The sequence below is a fragment of the Eutrema salsugineum genome, unplaced genomic scaffold (assembly GCF_000478725.1).
Source record: "Eutrema salsugineum unplaced genomic scaffold, Eutsalg1_0 scaffold_8, whole genome shotgun sequence".
NCBI classification, from domain to species: Eukaryota; Viridiplantae; Streptophyta; class Magnoliopsida; order Brassicales; family Brassicaceae; genus Eutrema; species Eutrema salsugineum.
In genome coordinates, this window is record NW_006256414.1 from 234,003 (window position 1) to 253,499 (window position 19,497).

General features: G+C 32.1%; 1 protein-coding gene and 1 pseudogene across 1 annotated transcript; both read right to left on the bottom strand.

Annotated features, from left to right (window-relative positions):
• Positions 1-12,555: 12,555 nt before the first annotated feature.
• On the bottom strand, positions 12,556-14,717 carry LOC112089776 (annotated as a pseudogene).
• A 1,433-nt stretch (positions 14,718-16,150) lies between these two features.
• LOC18009554 (peroxidase 4) lies at positions 16,151-17,671 on the bottom strand. Its single transcript, XM_006391571.2, has 4 exons — positions 17,474-17,671; positions 17,209-17,400; positions 16,660-16,828; positions 16,151-16,566 (listed from the first exon to the last, which is right to left on the bottom strand). The coding sequence occupies exons 1-4, from the start codon at positions 17,669-17,671 to the stop codon at positions 16,175-16,177; spliced, it is 951 nt and encodes a 316-aa protein (XP_006391633.1). The 3' UTR covers positions 16,151-16,174.
• Positions 17,672-19,497: the final 1,826 nt, after the last annotated feature.

Genomic DNA, 19,497 nt, shown 5'->3' on the forward strand with positions numbered 1-19,497 from the left:
GACATCATCAATAGGTTTAAAGAGGAGATGTCATTGAAGTTTGACATGAGTGATCTTGGGAAGTTGTCATACTACCTTGGGATTAAGGTATGTCAAACCCATGAGGGAATATCCTTGTGTCACAGCCGATATGCTTTAAAAATCCTAGAAGAAGCTGGAATGATGAACTGCAGTTTGACTCATACGCCTATGGAGGTTGGACTGAAGTTGTCTAAGGCAGAAAACGAGAAGGAAATTGATGCTACAGGTTATCGAAAGAAAGTTGGGTGCCTTAGATACTTGTTACACACGAGACCCGATCTCTCATTCTGCGTAGGTGTGCTGAGCCGATACATGCAGAGCCCTAGGGTATCGCATGGAGCTGCAATGAAGCAGTGTCTACGATATTTGAAAGGTACGACCTCACTTGGTCTTGTCTTCAAGCATCCAGGTACAAAAATACCAAAATTAATTGGCTACAGTGATAGTAGTCATAATGTAGATCAAGATGATGGAAAGAGTACTTCTGGACACATTTTTTGTCTTGGAGAAGGTCCAATAACTTGATGTTCACAAAAGCAAGAAATAGTGGCGTTATCATCATGTGAAGCCGAGTTTATGGCTGGAACTGAAGCTGCGAGACAAGCCATATGGCTTCAAGATTTGTTGTGCGAAGTTACTGGTTCACCAAGCGAAAGAGTATTCATTCGCATTGACAATCAGTTGGCTATTTCTCTCACCAAAAATCCAGTCTTTCACGGACGAAGTAAGCACATTCAAAGGAAATACCACTTCATAAGAGAATGTGTAGAAAACGGACAGATTGGAGTCGAACATGTTCCTGGAGTCGAGCAGAGAGCAGACATTCTAACAAAGGGGCTTGGAAGAGTGAAGTTCAAGGAAATGAGGGATCTTATAGGAGTAAAAGATGTAGCTGGAAATAACTTCAAGATTAAAGAGGAGAATGTAGGAATAAGCTTGAAGATAACTTCAGACCCAAGTTATTATGAAAAAGAAATATTCTTAGGAGTTATCTAAGAATAAGGAAAATTGTAATTCCATTAGGTTTAGGAGTTATCTAAACCCATTCTCTATATAAGGATTTAACTTGTGATATAACTTATGAGAGATTGAGAGCTTTAGTTTTTGAGTTAGTTTTCTAAAGCAATAAGAGAGTTATTCTTAAATCCTGAGTTCTTAAAGTTCTTGATCAATTCATATAAACTAGAGGGGATATTGAGAAACTCTTTTTACAGATAGAGGTAAGGTGAAATTTCCGATATTGAATTGATATTTTCTCATATTTGTTAGATATTCTGAATCTTTGTGGGTGAAAACAGAGTCAAAATGCTGTGGTTCATGTTGCTGGTCTTAAAGCTGTGGGTTAAAGGGTTGTAAACTTAGTTGGAACAATCGATCTATGTGAGACAATGGCGAAATATAACTGCAAAATGGTTAGACCCAGTCCTTGAGTATTCGTTAACGGTTAAAATGATTCACAATGTTGGCCTTACAAATTATTGTGATGCTGAAATATATATATGTATATACCGAATTACAGATGGTGTTTTCCCATGTGTGGACGAGTTTTAGTTAAAGGCTATGAACCTTTATGGTCGTACTAAGGTGTTAAGCTATTAAGCACATTAAGTTTGTCATCTTGAAAAATCTTTGATCCGAGAGGTTTTTTTTGTTTTTTAAGGGGTCTTGGACATCAAATCTGTTTTGTTTAAAGTCCATAAATCTTGAAAGTTATCTTATTTCTGACTATGATCTTGAAGGTTTTGTCATTTCTATGTGATGCCAATCTTTTACCAATGGGGGTTCTGATATTGGATGTTGTTCCATTTTCCATTTACTGTTTAATTCTTTTTGAATTACCTCTCTCACTAGAATGTTTTTCTTTCAATTTTTTTTGTAAGAAACCTTATAAAGTCTCTAAGATATTTTTTTAAAAAACACCAGAAATCAAAACGAAAAAGAGAAATATACGTATCAGTTTTCCTTAATAATCTTATCTTTAAAAAAGTAAAATCCTGCAGAGAAAAGAAAAAGTTGCAACGATTTGTTGCAACTCACCAATCGCCAATCGCTTATGATGAAATAGGCTTGTTTTGTTTTTCCATGAATATTATACTCTCAGTCTCTCAGATGGCTGACACCAATTATTCAATCTTTTATGTATAGATATTCATAAGGGATGTATGAAAACTATTTGATTTTTTTTTTTTCAAGCAGTACCGTTACATTTGATTAAATTATTCCATTGTGGACATAGCTATGTTTAAAAATGACAACAACATCTGTTCTGAGTACAAAGGCCAGGGCAAAGCCAATTTCTGCGACACCAACGATCGCATTCAGGACTCCCTCCCTTTTGACATGGGGTTGGGGGGAAGCATATCACCTTTTGCTCTCTTCCATCACCTATACATTAATTAAAGTTATTAAAAACTGAGGTATAAGAATAAAAAAAATAATAACAAAATCATGTCCATAGTTAAAAATTGGGGTAGAAGAATGATTCAAATAACCAATACCTGGACGAGGTACAATTTTTGTATGACTATGAACAGAAGATGTGACGAAGAAGCAAATGAAAACAAAAACAACTAAATGCTTAAGGGTGATAGCCATTTTCATACTCTTTTCTTACTTTTAAAGATTTTTCTTTACTTAATACTGTATATATAGTAGCAGAAACATACGTTAAAAATATTTTGTTTTCAGTCACAGATGAAAAATAAATGGAAAGATGTTTTTAATGTTTGACTAAAAAACTACATACTATCTTAAAAAAATTTATTGAAAAATATTTTGTGATTGTTGACCAGGGGAGGGGTGTATCCACTCATGATTTTTGAATGATTTTTATTAAAATAACAAATCTTATGTTATTCAAACATGGATTTAAAAATTGACTAATGATTTGAAAATATGCCTTCACATCCAATGATTCACAATGTTGGGCTTACAAATTGTTGTGATACTAGTGATTAATCCACGCCGTAGTAGCACGAGAGACATATTTTTGTTATTCAAATTAACTTAAATAATTTTGCAAAAACTATTATTTTGTTTTTTTTTGTCACCAGCAAAAACAGTTATTTTGTAAAATTAGTTATTGTTTTAAAGTTTACAATAATATAGTATATATTTTTTTAAATTTTAAAAAAGGAGTTGATCTGTATATAATTTTTTTTTTAATTATAAAAATAAGTTAATCCGTATATGAAGTTATTTTAAAAACGAATAAAGCAAAATAAATTGTTTTAAAACCGTTGGCATTAGACTAAAATATTAATTTATGCTAATACACAAACTATTAGAATATTGTAATCATCAACTCTAATTTGTATATCCACAAACTATAAAAAAATCAATTTTATCTTCTTTAATTATATATGAAAATAATATAATGATCTTTACACTTAGGTTTGATATATAATAAATAAAAATACAATAAATTTTAAAAGAAAAATCATAATATTTAGTAGATTGAATATACCACCTATTTTTAAAACTAATATTTTGAAATGCAAGATTTTTTTTGGTGGATATTAAAAAATTAGAATTATAATCTGTTCATATCGAACTAACCTGTTTCCTTAATATGTTTGTATTGAATTAAAATATTAAATCAATTGTAATATACATCGTTTAATAACTCTCACTTCACCACAATTTTTTTAATTTAAAAATCATTTTTTCATGTCAAATATTTAGTAAAAATAACTAAAAAATTATTTTTGTATATAATTAAGTAAATATAGCAAATTATAGTAAAAAATATTTCACCGCTTTTTTAATATCATAAATTTAATCTTATTTTATATTATTTAATTGTAAATTTTTTTAATTTTCACGTTTTTTAATTAAATATACTTTATAATATTGTTTGAAACAAAAATATAAAGAACTACCATATTTTTGAATTCAGAAATTAAATAAGAAATATATTCTATTAAATGGGAAACAAAGACTTTCCATATTTTTTTCAATAGATTTGAAAGACAACTATATTTTTTCTTTTTTTGATTATTATTTGTTATTTGTAATGGTTATCATGTAATATTTTATAAAATAAAAGTTATTTTTTAAAATGTCTACTTAAATAATAATATAGAGATATACAGAATTACAGATGGTGTTTTCCCATGTGTGGAAGAATTTTAGTTGAAGGCTATGAATCCTTATGGTCATCATGTTTGCCATCTTGAAAAATCTTAGATCCGAGAGGTTTTTTTTTTTTGGGGGGGGGGGGGGGGGGGGGGGGGTTGGAAACCCAATCCGTTTTGGTTAAAGGCAAAAAAACCTCCAAGGTATCCCCTTTTTGAATAAAATTTTGAAGGTTTTGTCTTTTTTTGGGGTAAGGGGGGCACAAAAATCTCTTGGGGGGCTCTCCGCCCCTTTTTTTCTTTCTTTCTGATCTTGAAAGGGGGGGGCGATGCAGGGGCTCGATGTCGTAAGAAAAGAACATAGCTTCAAATCATCACTCGTGAGGGGAACATGCTGAATCTCTTATCATCCTTGGGGGGATACCTACTTCTTAGTTGTTCAATTCTCTCTATTTACCGAAGACAACTAGGTTTTGAAGAGAAGGAATTATTTTTGTGTGTTTTTTTTTTTGACAAAACCTCTCTCATTAGAATGTTTTTCTTCCAATTGTTTTTTGTAAAAAACCTTATTAAGTCTCTAAGATTTTTTTTAAAAAAGACCAGAAATCAAAACGAAAAAGAGAAATATACGTACCAGTTTTCCTTATTAATCTTATCTTTAGAAAAATAAAATCCTGCAGAGAGAAGAAAAAGTTGCAACGGTTTGTTGCAACTCACCAATCGCCAATCGCTTATGATAAAGTAGGCTTGTTTTGTTTTTCCATGAATATTATACTCTTAGTCTCTCAGATGGCTGACACCAATTATTCAATCTTTTCTGTATATATGTTTATAAGGGATGTATGAAAACTATTTGATTTATTTATTTCAAGCAGTACTGTACGTTACATTTGAAAATAACAACAACATCTGTTGACAGTACACAAGCCAGGGCAAAACCAATGTCTGCGACACCAACCATTGCATGCAGGACTCCCTCCCTTTTGACATGGTTTTGGATCGAAGCATATCAACTTTTGCTCTCTTCCATCACCTATTTATTAATTAAATTTATTAAAAATTAGGGTATAAGAATTAAAAATAATAATAACAAAATCATGTGCATAATTGAAAATTGGTGTAGAAGAATAATCAAAATAACCAATACCTGGACCAGGTACAATTTTTGTATGACTATGAGCATAAGATGTAACGAAGAAGCAAATGAAAACAAAAACAACTAAAGGTTTAAGGGTGATAGCCATTTTCATAATCTTCTTTATTTTTAAAGATTTTTCTTTACTTGGACTAATAATGTATATATAGTAGCAGAAACACACGTTAACAACTTTTTTTTCAGTCAAAGATGAAAAATAAATGGAAAGATGTTTTTAATGTTTGACTAAAAAAATTACATACTATCTTAAAAAATTTATTGAGAAATATATATTTTGTGATTTTTGACCAAGATTCAATACCCTATATATATGTTTACTGGGGGGAGAGGTGTAGCCAATCATGAATTTTGAATGATTCTTATTAAAATAACAAATCCTATGTTATTCAAACATAGATTTTAAAACTGGACTAATGATTTGAAAATATACCTTAAAATCCACTGTTATTAGAAATATTTAAAACAATAAATGTCTAGTGATTTCAAATGTTTTCGTGGAGTTTTCTTGAAAAAAAATAAAGATTCCAGATCATCTCAGAGTTTTATGTGAGATTGCAGAGAATTTTATGATTCAAATCATAACAAATTTCTAATTCATCCAAAATCATCTAAAAACTTATTAAAACTCAAATCACTTTCAATGCTAGATCACAGATATTTATAAGAATTATAAGATGAATTTGCATCTCCAGCAAAACTGAATGATATATGGAGATTCTAGAAGGTTTTAAGGCGTCTACTAGGACTGGAACGAAGCCGGATATCTGGATTTTTCAAGGTATCCGGATCCGGATCCGGATTCGTCGGATAATCAATTTTAATATCCGGATCCGAATTCAAAATCTTCGGATATCCGGTTTGAACCGAATATTTACGGATATCCAGTTTTGTTGATTTAAAAAATTCTTCAATTTTTAAAAATTATAATGAGATAACATATTTAATTAAAATGTATTAACATAGCAAAAATTACAAATACCAAAAATAAAAAAGCATTCAAGTAGCATTCAAATATCATAAAGTTTAAAAGTTTATAAAGAGAAAATAGTAATAGAGAAGTTAATTTATCTTTATATCCATGTGTTATTCATTTTCATGTTCTTTTCTCACAATTTGACATAGAAAATTATCATGCAATATGAATTTCAATAAATATTATCAAAATAAATAAATATTTAATAAACGGATAACAGATAACGGATATCCGATTTCAAAATTTTCTATTATCCGGATCCGTATCCGAAATAAAAGAATACTTAATCTCACTATCCGGATCCGGATCTGAACTCCATGGATATTCGATTTTTACGGATTGGATAGGACCGGATACCGGATCGGAGACCGGATACCGGATAATAATTCTAGCCCTAACGTATACATCAAATAATAATAATAATAATTTAATATATAATAAGTGAAAAGAAACTTTAATCAGCCCCTTTGTTTTTACATTTATGTGTGTTTCAGCGTCCACAAATAGTATACGTACATTACGTCTAATACATACCTCTAATTCAATTTCTATTGCTTCGATAAGGAAATTAATTAGGGTTTTTCCTGTGTGTTTGAGGGCCCTTCGATGTATTGGAATTGGTATTTGGTAGGTATTCCAATGAAAACAATGCCTCTCTTTTTATGAGATTAACACAAAACCGTTGCATGAACATAATTGTTGATCGTAGATTAACAGGACGGGTTTATATGGCGATCTCAGCTAGAGCTGTCAAAATGGGTGGGCGATCCATAGGCTGTTCGCGTCCAACACATTTTGGATTGGTCATGGCCCATTTTTGAAACGGGTTAAAATGGTCTTCGTCCAGTTTCGCCCATAGACAAAACAGGCTGAAAACTGGTCCGCCCAATGGAGAAAAAGAATTAGGTTAAAATACTAAAAAATGTAGAGTTTTGGATGTAAATATAGCATTTCAAAACAAAAAAACTAAAATAACCTTTGGTATAACATATTCATAATTATCTTTTAAAAAATCATTTTTCTCCTAAAAAATTTATCATCAAAACAAAAATTTTGCTAAAATCCCTAAAAACGGAAATCTCAGTTTCCAGCCAAAAACATCAAAATTTAATTTTCTCGCGAAAACCATTAAATCAAGCTTTCCTGCAAAATTGGCAAAATCATGATTTTTCTTTCAAAACAAAAAAAACTTTGCTGCCCAGTAAAAACCTCAAAATATTATTTTTCTGCCAAAAATACAAAATCTCGATTTCTCATCAAAATCCAAATCCATGGACTTTGTTTTCTACACTTTTGTGTTTATATTTATTCTCTACATTTTTTTCTCTAAACTTTTGGATTTAGTATTTATGTTTGTTCTAATCAGACATTGTTTTCTAATCTTTTGGATTTGATATTTATGAATCATTGTCTATAGAACAAAGAAAAAAAAACAAAACAAAGAAATATGTTAAGTCTATGACCAATGGACACCCATGGACAGTCCATATGGACATGGTCTTTAATGGACATGGTCTTTAATTGTCATGATCATTATTTGTCCATAATCAAAATGGTCAGTATTGGACGGGTCAAAATAGATATGGATAGCCCATTTTGACAGCTCTAATCTCGGCGAGAGTAATGGCTATAAATTAACTGGAGTTGGAGACCGCATATTGGAATTGGATTGCAACGTAAGAACCAAGGTACAGAATTTTCCCAATATTCATTGATCTTTAGATGATTCTGCAAGTACATATTAAATTTTAAAATCGAAAGGAAGTAAATATCAAAAGCATTGCAATATGTGGTTTGTAATCATGTTAATTATTTGACCCGAGTTGTGATAAAACGTTGAACCTTTGCTCGTGAATCTTTACAAGGCAGTTTTAAGACAAACTCTCTCTTAGAGTCTTAATTAGGTATATAGATTAGATGAGGATTGAAAGTTTACATGAGTGTTACAGTTTGATAAAACTGATAAATGGATGGTTAACCGATTACCGAACAGAGTACGTGAAAGCTTTTACAATCCTTTTATCCCGCAAGTTATTCAAAAGCTGAGAAGTAAGATGTTGGTCAAAAAAAAGAAGACGTGTTGGTCAATGAAAGATGAAGCTGGTCAAGTGAGTGTTTATGAGATGTAGTTATGAGACTATGAGACAACAGTTCGTATTGCTCTTTGATGATTTATCTTTCAATGTTTTCTTCTATATATTAATCTAAGATAATTGCAGTGTATATGTTTATATTGAAGTTTGTGGCTAAAGTTCAACATGCAAATTCTTTTCATGGAAGGACAAGGCCGTTGCAGTGGGAATAAAAGACAAGTCAAACAAAGATGAGAATCAAACTCCTACTTCTCAAGGGATAAGATATGTTCAATGGAGCAACCAAAGGAAGAGAAACTGCATGACGTTAGAGGAAACACAGAGCAACCGCGAGATCCTTCTTATCGCTGTTGAAGCAATCACACATCAATTAGGTCTGATAGACGTTAGCATGGAGCCTGGAGGAGAAGAGCTATTAAGCTAGTCCTCTTGTTTCATATTTTGTCAATCTTAACTATTCTGTATTACTCTTTAGTAGACGATAGAGACTAGTTAGGATTTATATATAATATTAAGATGTCTTTTTGATGTAGATAAATTGTCTATGATATAATAGATGTTTGATGTAAATAACTCTTCTATAATAATCTTAAATATAATCGACAAAACTGAAAAGTTAGCCCAAAGTGGCATTTTAAAGTAATAGATATTTTTTTTTACCAAGAAAAATAATAGATATCACAATAAAGGTTAAAATTAAAGTGTAAGGATCAAATTTACAAAATGTTTTGGTACTGAATTAAATTGATATTGATAATATTGTACATGAGAGTTTTATTTAAGGTTTTTGTTGTGTTTGATTTTGTTGAGATTAGATGGAAGATCTCCATATGTCTTAATAACCCAAAAAGGCCCCAAATAACAGTCTCATCTCTGTTTCATCAAACATAAAACAAAAAAAAAGCAACATACAGAAGTGAACTAGTTCAAAGCAAGAGTATCAAATGTAGTTAGACATATATGACATATCAAATGTAGTTTAAGTAGACGACATCCCTGGATGACCAAAACAGGTCATTCAAATGAACGACGTCCCTGAATGGTTTTTTTAACCTTTTTTAACCAGCAAAGACATATATGATTTTTATTAGAGTTTTCTCTCTTTTATCACAGACATTGTTTATGTTTGATAATATTATATATATTATATAATATATCTAGATTCCAAAAAAATCTTCAGCTCAGTTGGTAGAGCGATATTTATATAACTTTAGGTGCAGGTTCGAAACCCAGAAAAATATTAGTTTAAAATTTTTACAATTATCAAAACAACAACGTTTTAGATCATTAAATTTTTTAAAAAATCATACTAAATCGATGTGCCACGTGTCAACCACACATCATTAAGTTTATATGGAAATCGGCCGTTTTCCCTGGAGACAAAGCCTCTCTATCTAGAATGTTTTTCTTCCAATTTTTTTTTGTAAGAAACCTTATCAAGTCTCTAAGTTTTCCTTATTAATCTTATCTTTAAAAAAAAAAAATCATGCAGAAAAAAGAAGAAGTTGCAACGGTTTTTTGCAACTCACCAGTTGCCAATCGCTTATGATAAAGTAGACTTGTTTTGTTTTTCCATGAATATTATACTCTCAGTCTCTCAGATGGTTGACACCAATAATTCAATCTTTTATGTATAGAGATATTTATAAGGGTTGTTTGAAAACTATTTGATTTAATTTTTTTTCAAGCAGTACCGTTACATTTGACTAAATTATTCCATTGTGGATGCATAGCTATATGTTTAAAAATGACAACAACATCTGTTGTTCTGAGTACACAAGCCAGGGCAAAGCCAATTTCTGCGACAATAACGATCGCATGCACGACTCCCTCCCAGTTGACATGGTTTTGGATCGAAGCAAACCAACTTTTGCTCTCTTCTATCACCTATTTATTAATTAAATTTATTAAAAATTGGGGTATAAGAATTAAAAAATAATAACAAAATTGTGTCCATAATTGAAAACTGATGTAGAAGAATAACCCAAATAACCAATACCTGGACGAGGTATAATTTTTGTATGACTATGAACATGAGATGTGAAAAAGAAGCAAATGAAAACAAAAACAACTAAAGGCTTAAGGGTGATAGCCATTTTCATAATCTTCTCTTACTTTTGCAGATTTTTCTTTACTTGAACTAATATTGTATATATAGTAGCAGAAACATACGTTAAAAAAGTTTTTTTTTTTAATTTTAGTCAAAGATGAATAATAAATGGAAAGATGTTTTTAAGGTTTGACTAAAAAATTACATACTACCTAAAAACAATTATTGAGAAATATTTTGTGATCTTTGACCATACGTTTTATATATGCTTTTACTGGGGGAGGGTGTATCCAATCATGAATTTTGAATGATTTATATTAAAATAACAAATCCAATATTATTCAAACATGGATTTTAAAACTGGACTCATGAATATGATTTGAAAATATGCCTTCATATCCACTGTTATTGGAAATATTTAAAACAATAGATATTTAGTGATTTTCAAATGTTTTGGTGGAGTTTTCTTGTTAAAAATACAATGATTCAAATCTCATGGTTTTATGTAAGATTGCTGAGATTTTTAATAACAAATCACTTTCAATGCTAGATCACGGATATTTATAAGAATTATAAGATGAATATGCATCTCCAGCAGAACTGAATGATGGAGATTCTAGAAATTTTTGATGAGGTTTTAAGGCGTCTACATCAAAAATATAATAATAATTTAATATATAATAAGTGAAAGGAAACTCTAAGTCACCCCCTTATTTACATTTCCGTGTTTTCACAAATACATACATTACGTCTAATACATACCTCTAATTCAATTTCCATTGCTTCGATAAGGAAATTAATTAGGGTTTTTCCCGTGTGCGTTATGGCCCTTCGATGGATTGGAAATGGTATTGGTAGTTGGTAGGTTTTTCAATGAAAACAATGCATCTTTTTTTTTATGAGATTAACACAAAACCGTTGCATGAACTGTTGATCGTAGATTTGTAATTTCACCCGAGTTGTGATAAAATGTTGAACCTTTGCTCGTGAATCTTTACAAGGCAGTTTTAGGACAACTCTCTCTTAGAGTCTTAGGTATATAGATTAGATGAGGATTGAAAGTTTACAGTTTGATAAAACTGATAAATGGATGGTTAACCGAACAGAGTACGTGAAAGCTTTTACAATCCTTATATCCCGCAAGTTATTCAAAAGCTGAGAAGTAAGATGTCGGTCAAAAAAAAATAAGTGTTGGTCAATGAAGATGAAGGTGGTCAAGTGAGTGTTTATGAGATGTAGTTATGAGACTATGAGACAACAGATCGTATTGTTCTTTGATGGATTTATTTTTCAATGTTTTCTTCTATTAATCTAAGATAATTGCAGTGTATATAAATGTTTCTATCGAAGTGTGTGGCTAAAGTTCAACATGCAAATTCTTTTCACGGAAGGACAAGGCCGTTGCAGTGGGAATAAAAGACAAGTCGAACAGATATGAGAATCAAGCTCCTACTTCTCAAGGGATAAGATATGTTCAATGGAGCAACAAATTAAAGGAAGAGAAACTGCATGACGTTAGAGGAAACACAGAGCAACCGCAAGATCCTTCTTCTCGCTCTTGAAGCAATCACACATCAATTGGGTCTGACAGACGTTAGCATGGAGCCTGGAGGAGAAGAGCTCTTAAACTAGTCAATCTTAACTATTCTGTATTAGTCTTAAGTAGACGATAGACTAGTTAGGATTTATATAATAGAGTAATTGCAAAATTTTCTATGATATAATATATTTTTGATGTAAATAACTCTTCTATAATAATCTTAAATCTAATCGACAAAACTGAAAGTTAGCCGGAAATATTATTTGAAAGTAATAGATATATTTTTTGTTACCAAGAAAAGTAATAGTCATCACAATAAAGATTAAAACAAAAGTGTACGAATCAAATTTATAAAATGTTTTGGTTCTGAATTAAATTGATATTGATAATAATGTATAAAGAGTCAAGAGTTGTAAGCTAAATTCTGAAAAAAAAGTTTAATATTGGGAATTTGTTTATCCTTTCTGATGAGAAACTGTAAATTTAATAACAAGAAAAAGGTTAATAAACAAACGGATGCGTATTATTAGTTTATTACCATACAACGTAAAAGAAAACAAGACCATAATACTTATTTCTAAGAATATTATTTAGATACTTTCTCTATTGATGAGTTAATAAATTATAGTATCATATAATAATGAGATCAGGAACAAGATATACCAACGAGTCGACTCGGCGGGAATCGCTCGGACATAGTTTTTCTATCAAGCGAGTTGATCGCTGAGCCAACCAGTTCTGTCGACTCGCCCGACTCGGGTATCGTCCTGATCGTGAGTGATCCGGTTTTGTCAGAAACGACGTAGTATTTGTCCATATCTACGCCGTGACATGCCTTAAAGGGAGTGTTTGACTGTTTCTGTCTGAACATTTGACTTTATGAGTTTCTGTAGAGTGCCTGAGATCTTGTTCGATGATTGTTTCTTTTTCGACGACGACGTCGTTTCTGGCTGTAGAAGAGGAGGATGGTGCGGCATGGACGTGGATCTAGCGGAGGAGGAGATGGCTGAGTCGAGTTGGCGATTGAACGAGTTGAGCTCGAACGAGTCATAGAGTGTGCTTTCGCAATCCCATACCTTCTTGTTCTTCACCTTATAAACATTAATCTATTCTTGATTTTGTTTCAGATTCTTCACCACCTTCTTGTGCTGAGTTTCCATATTTTTAGTGATTTCTGATCTTTGAATGGAATTTTTATCTGTAGAAAGTAGATTATGAACTCAATATGAGACAAGTAATCATGTATTAATTAGTTCATTATAACAGTTCATGGAAACAAATTATATGAATAAAGTTATCACTTTCCATACTATTAAAAGCAGATTTCATGAAGAAAAGAAACAGGATAACAAAGTTATCACTTTCCATACTATTAAAAAATGACCTTAGGGTATCATTATCCCTGATATCCCAAATGAGTTTCTTAACAATATTTTATTACTAAACATAGATTAAGAAACATTCTTAAGAAACTTAATGGTTTTAATGGTGTATTGCTAAAACCGTATTGGGTTTCTTATAAAAAAAAAACTTTTTGAATAAATATGTTTTATTTATGACAAATATAATTATTTGATAACAACATTCATAACATTAACACAATTGATAGAAAATTTTGATTATTAAATAAAACATATGATTATTAAAAAAAAAAACATAGGATAACTCAATTAATTGGATAACTTCCTCCAAAAGTTTGCCATATATGCTCAACCAAATCCAATTTCAACTGAAGATGAATTTTACTATCCCGTACTCTTAGTCGAGCAGCCATCATATTAGGAACGTTTGATGGCATATTCGTAGAAAACGTATTATCGACATTACCAGATTGGCTTCCTTCTCCTTGTTCGAAATCTGAAACATCAAGTAGATTGTATCTGTTTCTTTCGTCTTGTACTATCATATTGTGTAGTATGATGCAAGCTCTTAAAATCTTTCCGATTTTAGCCTTATCCCAAAAAAGAGCAGGATTTTTAACATTGACAAATCGAGCTTGCAAAACCCCGAAAGCACGTTCCACATCTTTTCGGACAGACTCTTGACGTCGAGCAAAAGCACGTGCTTTTGCTCCTTGTGGAAGTGAAATTGATTGGATAAATGTTGCCCACTTTGGATAGATACCATCTGTTAGATAGTATGCCAGATTATATTCTCTTCCGTTTTAGAAAGTTTGATTAAAAGAATCATAGAAATATCGATTAAAAGCATCATCAAGTGATCCTTCATTATTGTTATTGGATGATGAAGCCATAATAGCAATAGAAATAGAAGAAGAAGAATTGAAGAAGAATAAGAATAAAAACGATTAAGCAAATAAGAGAAATATTTTGGAGAAGATGATATAGAGAACAACAATAAAAGAAGAAGACTGAGATATGTTTGTTTCCTCAAACCGTTTATTGCAATTATATAGACAAGCCTAGATATTTTTTTATATATAATTTGTGTAGATGAGAGGAGGATGCGTCGATGAAATTTGGTTCTTCGTCGAGGAGAAAAACATCGGATGTATCGATGAAACTGTGTAAAACAAAGAGAGATAATTGACAAATAAAACTTCTCTTTCCTTTTATTTGTTAAACCAATACTCTTATGCCACGTTGCAATAAGAAACACTCTTATTTGTTCTCAAATAAGAATCAACTTTTGCCCTTTACACTCATTTTCTTATTTTTTTGTTTTTTTTAATTGCTTAAGAAACCAAGTGAGTTATTGCGATAATGATGCTCTTATTATATTATAAAAAAAATTAAATTATTGAACAAAACCTGAAATGAAAAACTCACAATTTCCTATCTTTCCCATAACCTAAAAAAAACTCACAAAACAAAACATGACCTTATCCATAATGAAGCCTAGAGTTACCATGAGACAATGGATTCTTAACGAAACAACCAAAACACTCAAAACATGATATTCAACGTTTTCAAACAACAATCCACAGTCCACACATGTATCTGTTAAACAAATTAGCAACGAATCCATGAAGATTTTTGAGATTTGTTGAGAGCGAGCCCATGTACTGTATATACTAAATTTCAACTCTGTTGATCAAGGACACGTGTACTCACTCACTCACATACTAATCTATTCTTAAATCAGTCTCTCTTTTCCCGCCGAGGAGACGGTTATGAGTTGTCTACCGTAAGAAGTATACACTGTATCGCAGAGAATTACTCACGTCTGTAACAGAATACTCACGCGCACTCTGCACTTCGTCTTCTACCTTGACAGCAAATTGCCAGAAACTTTCCTCTCGGCGACGAAGATGAAGTGTATCTCGTATTTTCTTGACAGCTCTATGGAACACGAGAATCTTCCGGTGATTGTGGCGGAGACTGGTTGGCCCAGTGAGGAGGTAGATGCGAGATGGCTGTACAGTGAAATGTTGCTGAAAGCATTGAGAGCTCAAGGAGGTGGAACACCATTGGGGAAAGAAATTGCTGTTTCAGAGGTTTATATCTACAAGCTTGCTGAGAATTATGCTAATCTTGGGATGAATTGGGGACTTGATGATCGTAACATGACTGACAAGTACAGCTCTAAGTATCTGCTTCTTTGGTCTTATCTGGAAGATTTTTTAGTTTTCTGCTGCGTAGGGATGTGTATGGAAGTGGTCATACTCGTAAGGGAGATTATCGGTCAATTGATGACAAAACTGACCGAATTAAGGAAACTGGTCAGAGAAGTATGGCAATGGCGCAGACGAGCAAAAGCACTCCTGTTGCGATTGGAAGAAATTGACAGAGCAAGAGAAGCAATATTGATACAGTGTGAAGAAATTCTAACCACATTGATACCATTTCGAGAAGATGCAAAAATCAAATTGGAAGAGATCCAACAAATGAGGTACTTGGTTCTTTTGATTTATTTTAGAACCGATTTGGAGAATGTGTGTGAGAAAATATAAGTACGTCGTCCTATGATCGACTTTTATTTGGCTTCGATACTGAAGTTTTTAGCCATCAAATTTGTTTGTTTATTTGTTTATTTGTAACAAACAATAGAATAAATAGAAACCTGTTTTTTTAAAAAAAAATAGAATAAATAAATAAATTAAAGTAAATTGAACTGATACATTTTTCAGATATTCCCTTTTTCCGTGACAGTATATAGAATGAATAAATTTTTATTCAATAATATTCAAATAACAAACGAATTAATGCAAGTAATTAGTTACATACAGTTACAACAATGAACCAATCAAATGGATAAATGTAGAATTCTCGAAACTTTCTCGGACAAAGAGTAGTAATATCTCTTTAATTAACAGCAGTGCAGATCCTCCGGATTTGACCAGCTGAGCCAGTGAGTGTCTGAATATCTCCCATCTTGATCATTGCAGCTGCGTAATCAGACGCGAATCGAGCTGTGTTTCTGCTATATTCCGACACAATATTGTCTGTAGAAGCCCCGGTTCCGAACAAAACCTGATCGGTCGCCAAAAGTCCTTTCTTCTGCATCAAGTTTCTGTAATAGTTATTGTCGAACGAATTTGGTGTCACTTGATCTAGAGGTGCTAGGGTCGTATCTCCACCTTCTACCGGACAGCGACGCTTACGTGTGCTAGAGAATCCGGCATCAATGTCGCTCGAGTTGTCGTAAAGCCTTTGCTTGAACGTGACGCATTGAGCTTGCCCTAAGGTGTGAGCTCCTGCAAATAGAAGTTGCTTGTGTCACAAGAAATTTCTTAAAATATAGTAATTAAAACAAATTAGCGAGTAAGAATTTGTTTTTGGGGACTGACCTGAGAGAGCGACGAGGTCTCTAGTGTTGAGACCTTTTCGAAGGAAGAGATCAGAGAGTTCGTTGAGGCTTGCCGTGAAGTTGGGGAGATCGCCGCTGTCTGCAATAGCTCTAAACGCGGCGGTGGAATCTCTCCGACCAACCTTTACTGCGTATCGTGGACCTCCGACCTATTGATGACACCAAATTTACATATTAAAGAATTATTAGAACTACGAGAAAACAAATTGAAAAAGCTGATGTATAATGCATATCGTATGACCTCAATTTCTTTTATCTTTACGTTTAGATGTTAATGTTATAATAGATAGTGTTTATTTTTTTCTCAAATAAAATACTTTAGAGTTTTAACATGGAGACTTGTAAAAATAAAAGTTGTATATGCAAAATTCAAACACAAAATGGAATGAACAATTCATTCAGTACTTACATAAGATTATGTTAAAAATGAAATATATATTTCTTACAAATATCAAAAATAAAATTTAACCATGTAAATATATCTGACATATGTCAATGCGTATGGCTACAGATACTGATAAATACTTACGTATTCAGAAGCGTCTCTAGCGGCAACGGCAATGATATCAGCACAAGAAACGACACCAGGACAGACTCTCTCAACAGCAGATTTGGCTTGATCAATAACTTCAAATCCTCTCGCTGATTGAAAGTTTGCTAACGCATCTCTCTCACTCTCCATGGTAGGAGTTGCCACAAGCATGACCGATGCATCACAACCCTACAAAAAAATACAAATTTTAGAGCGGTCCATGAACACACACGCATGTTAGATCAAAATGTTAATGACATACATTTACGAAGCAATCGTGGAAATGGAGACGGATGAGAGAAGCAGCCATTCTACGTTCGCGGCTGATGGCGGTTCGGATTGAGGATCGGATCGTTGAGAGAGCATTTGGACATCTTTGGTCGTAGAAAGTAGAAGAAAGTTGTGCTTGGCAGAAACAAGACAAGCTTAGCAACAACACAAGAATCTTGAAGATGGCCATTTTGTGTTATTACAAGAACCTTTTGTTAATTTGATGAGTAATCTAACAAATTTTGTAAAGAGCTAAATTTAGAAGTGATCGATGAATTTGAAGATTCAAATATTTGATGTGAGTTTTAGAAATGAGACGAAATGTGTCTTATATATATATATAGGAGCGAAATAGTCAACTGCGGACCCTTTTAGCTGCGGGAGCGCGTGGAAACCACCCATATGACCTTGTCCAAGAATTGCCTTTTCTTCTTTTAAGATCAAATCAAATATTTCATTTTATTTTTATTATTGTGCTTAATAGTGAAACGATATAAAAAAAATGATTACGTATTTACGTTTTTATATTGGATTCAACAATCAGAATTTATAATTGTTTTTTATGATGAATATAAAACTCTAATATACTATACTATATATGTTTTCAAGCGGACTCACCCATTGAAAATATATATAATTTGTAGTGTTTATTCGTGGTATAATTGGTTAATTCCCCTTCTTCGTCTTTATTTACTCTTGCATTACTTAGCATTTGTCAAAAACTGAAAAAGGTCTCCGAATTAAGTTTAGATCAATGGAAAGCTGGTCTGCGTTTACCAATCGAAAACTTAGTAAAAATATAATATTAAACCTACGCGAAATTTTGATAATTGACTTTTTGACTTTGAAAAAGTAGCGAGAGAATCTTTAATTAGGATAATGCGAGGTCAAATTGTCCATACCATGCCGAGGTTGCTTCTTAACTTGTTCTGCTTTGCTTTCCTCTTTAGGTAAGTTCTCGCTATTACTTGTTACTAGCGTTAGATAATAGCAATAAATTAGTGACGCAACAAAAAAACGAAATTGTAATAAATTAAGAAATTTCTATACTTTATAGTATAGAATGATAAGGTTAATGATTTTACGTTATATCCTGCGCACAATTAATTAAGTTTTATTTTATAAAAGTTGCGTCTCAAGATTTATCATTATCAAAATATACAATATTCAGATTTTCATGACACTATTTTCGGCAGATATGATATTATATAGTTGAACCAATGGTTAGGTTCGTAACTTTTAAACTGTCAACCAAGAAATCAAATAATTATGGTTTTTTTCTGTAAATCATATACCACTAAAGTTGTGTCCCACTTGCAACCAAATTAAGTGATGAATGATTCGATTGGTAGACAAAAAAAATCACAACGTAAAAGATTAAAAAAAAACAGAAATAAAAGCGCTAAAACGAGACCACGGTACTAATTAACGACCGTATATAGCGATCGACATTCCAAAATTTCAACAAATTTTATCAAAGAGTTAACTAGTGATGAATCAAATTTGAGGGCAAAAGCATAAAGATGGGTATATGTAGTTCGATCAGGAAAATGAAGTTTTAATATTATCATGTTATTGGTGTAAATGTGTAATAGTTTCTACATTCTAGCCCACAAAGACTCGACTATGGGATTTTAGTTTAAAGCGAAAAAGGGAATTGACAGCGACAATACAGAGAGCTATCTGATCAGTTCTATCGCCATTGACCGTGCCTAGATTGCTTTCGTCAGCACCAAGAACTGACAGCGTAACTGCATAGGGCATTGCAAGTCTAATTAATCATCCAATTAATAGTTTTTTTTTTCGCAATATGTAGCTCAATTCCTTCTTTTTCTGTCAACAGCTCAATTCCATTTATATTTTCTAAAATATATATTACGTCGTCAAACTAATTTGGCCAAACAGATCAAATTCAAAACGTGTTTCATCGATTTTTAGACGTAAGTATGGCAATGAACTTAATTTTTCCTTGTGATCATTATTTTATAATACTGTGTTTCAAATTTTGACTTTTAA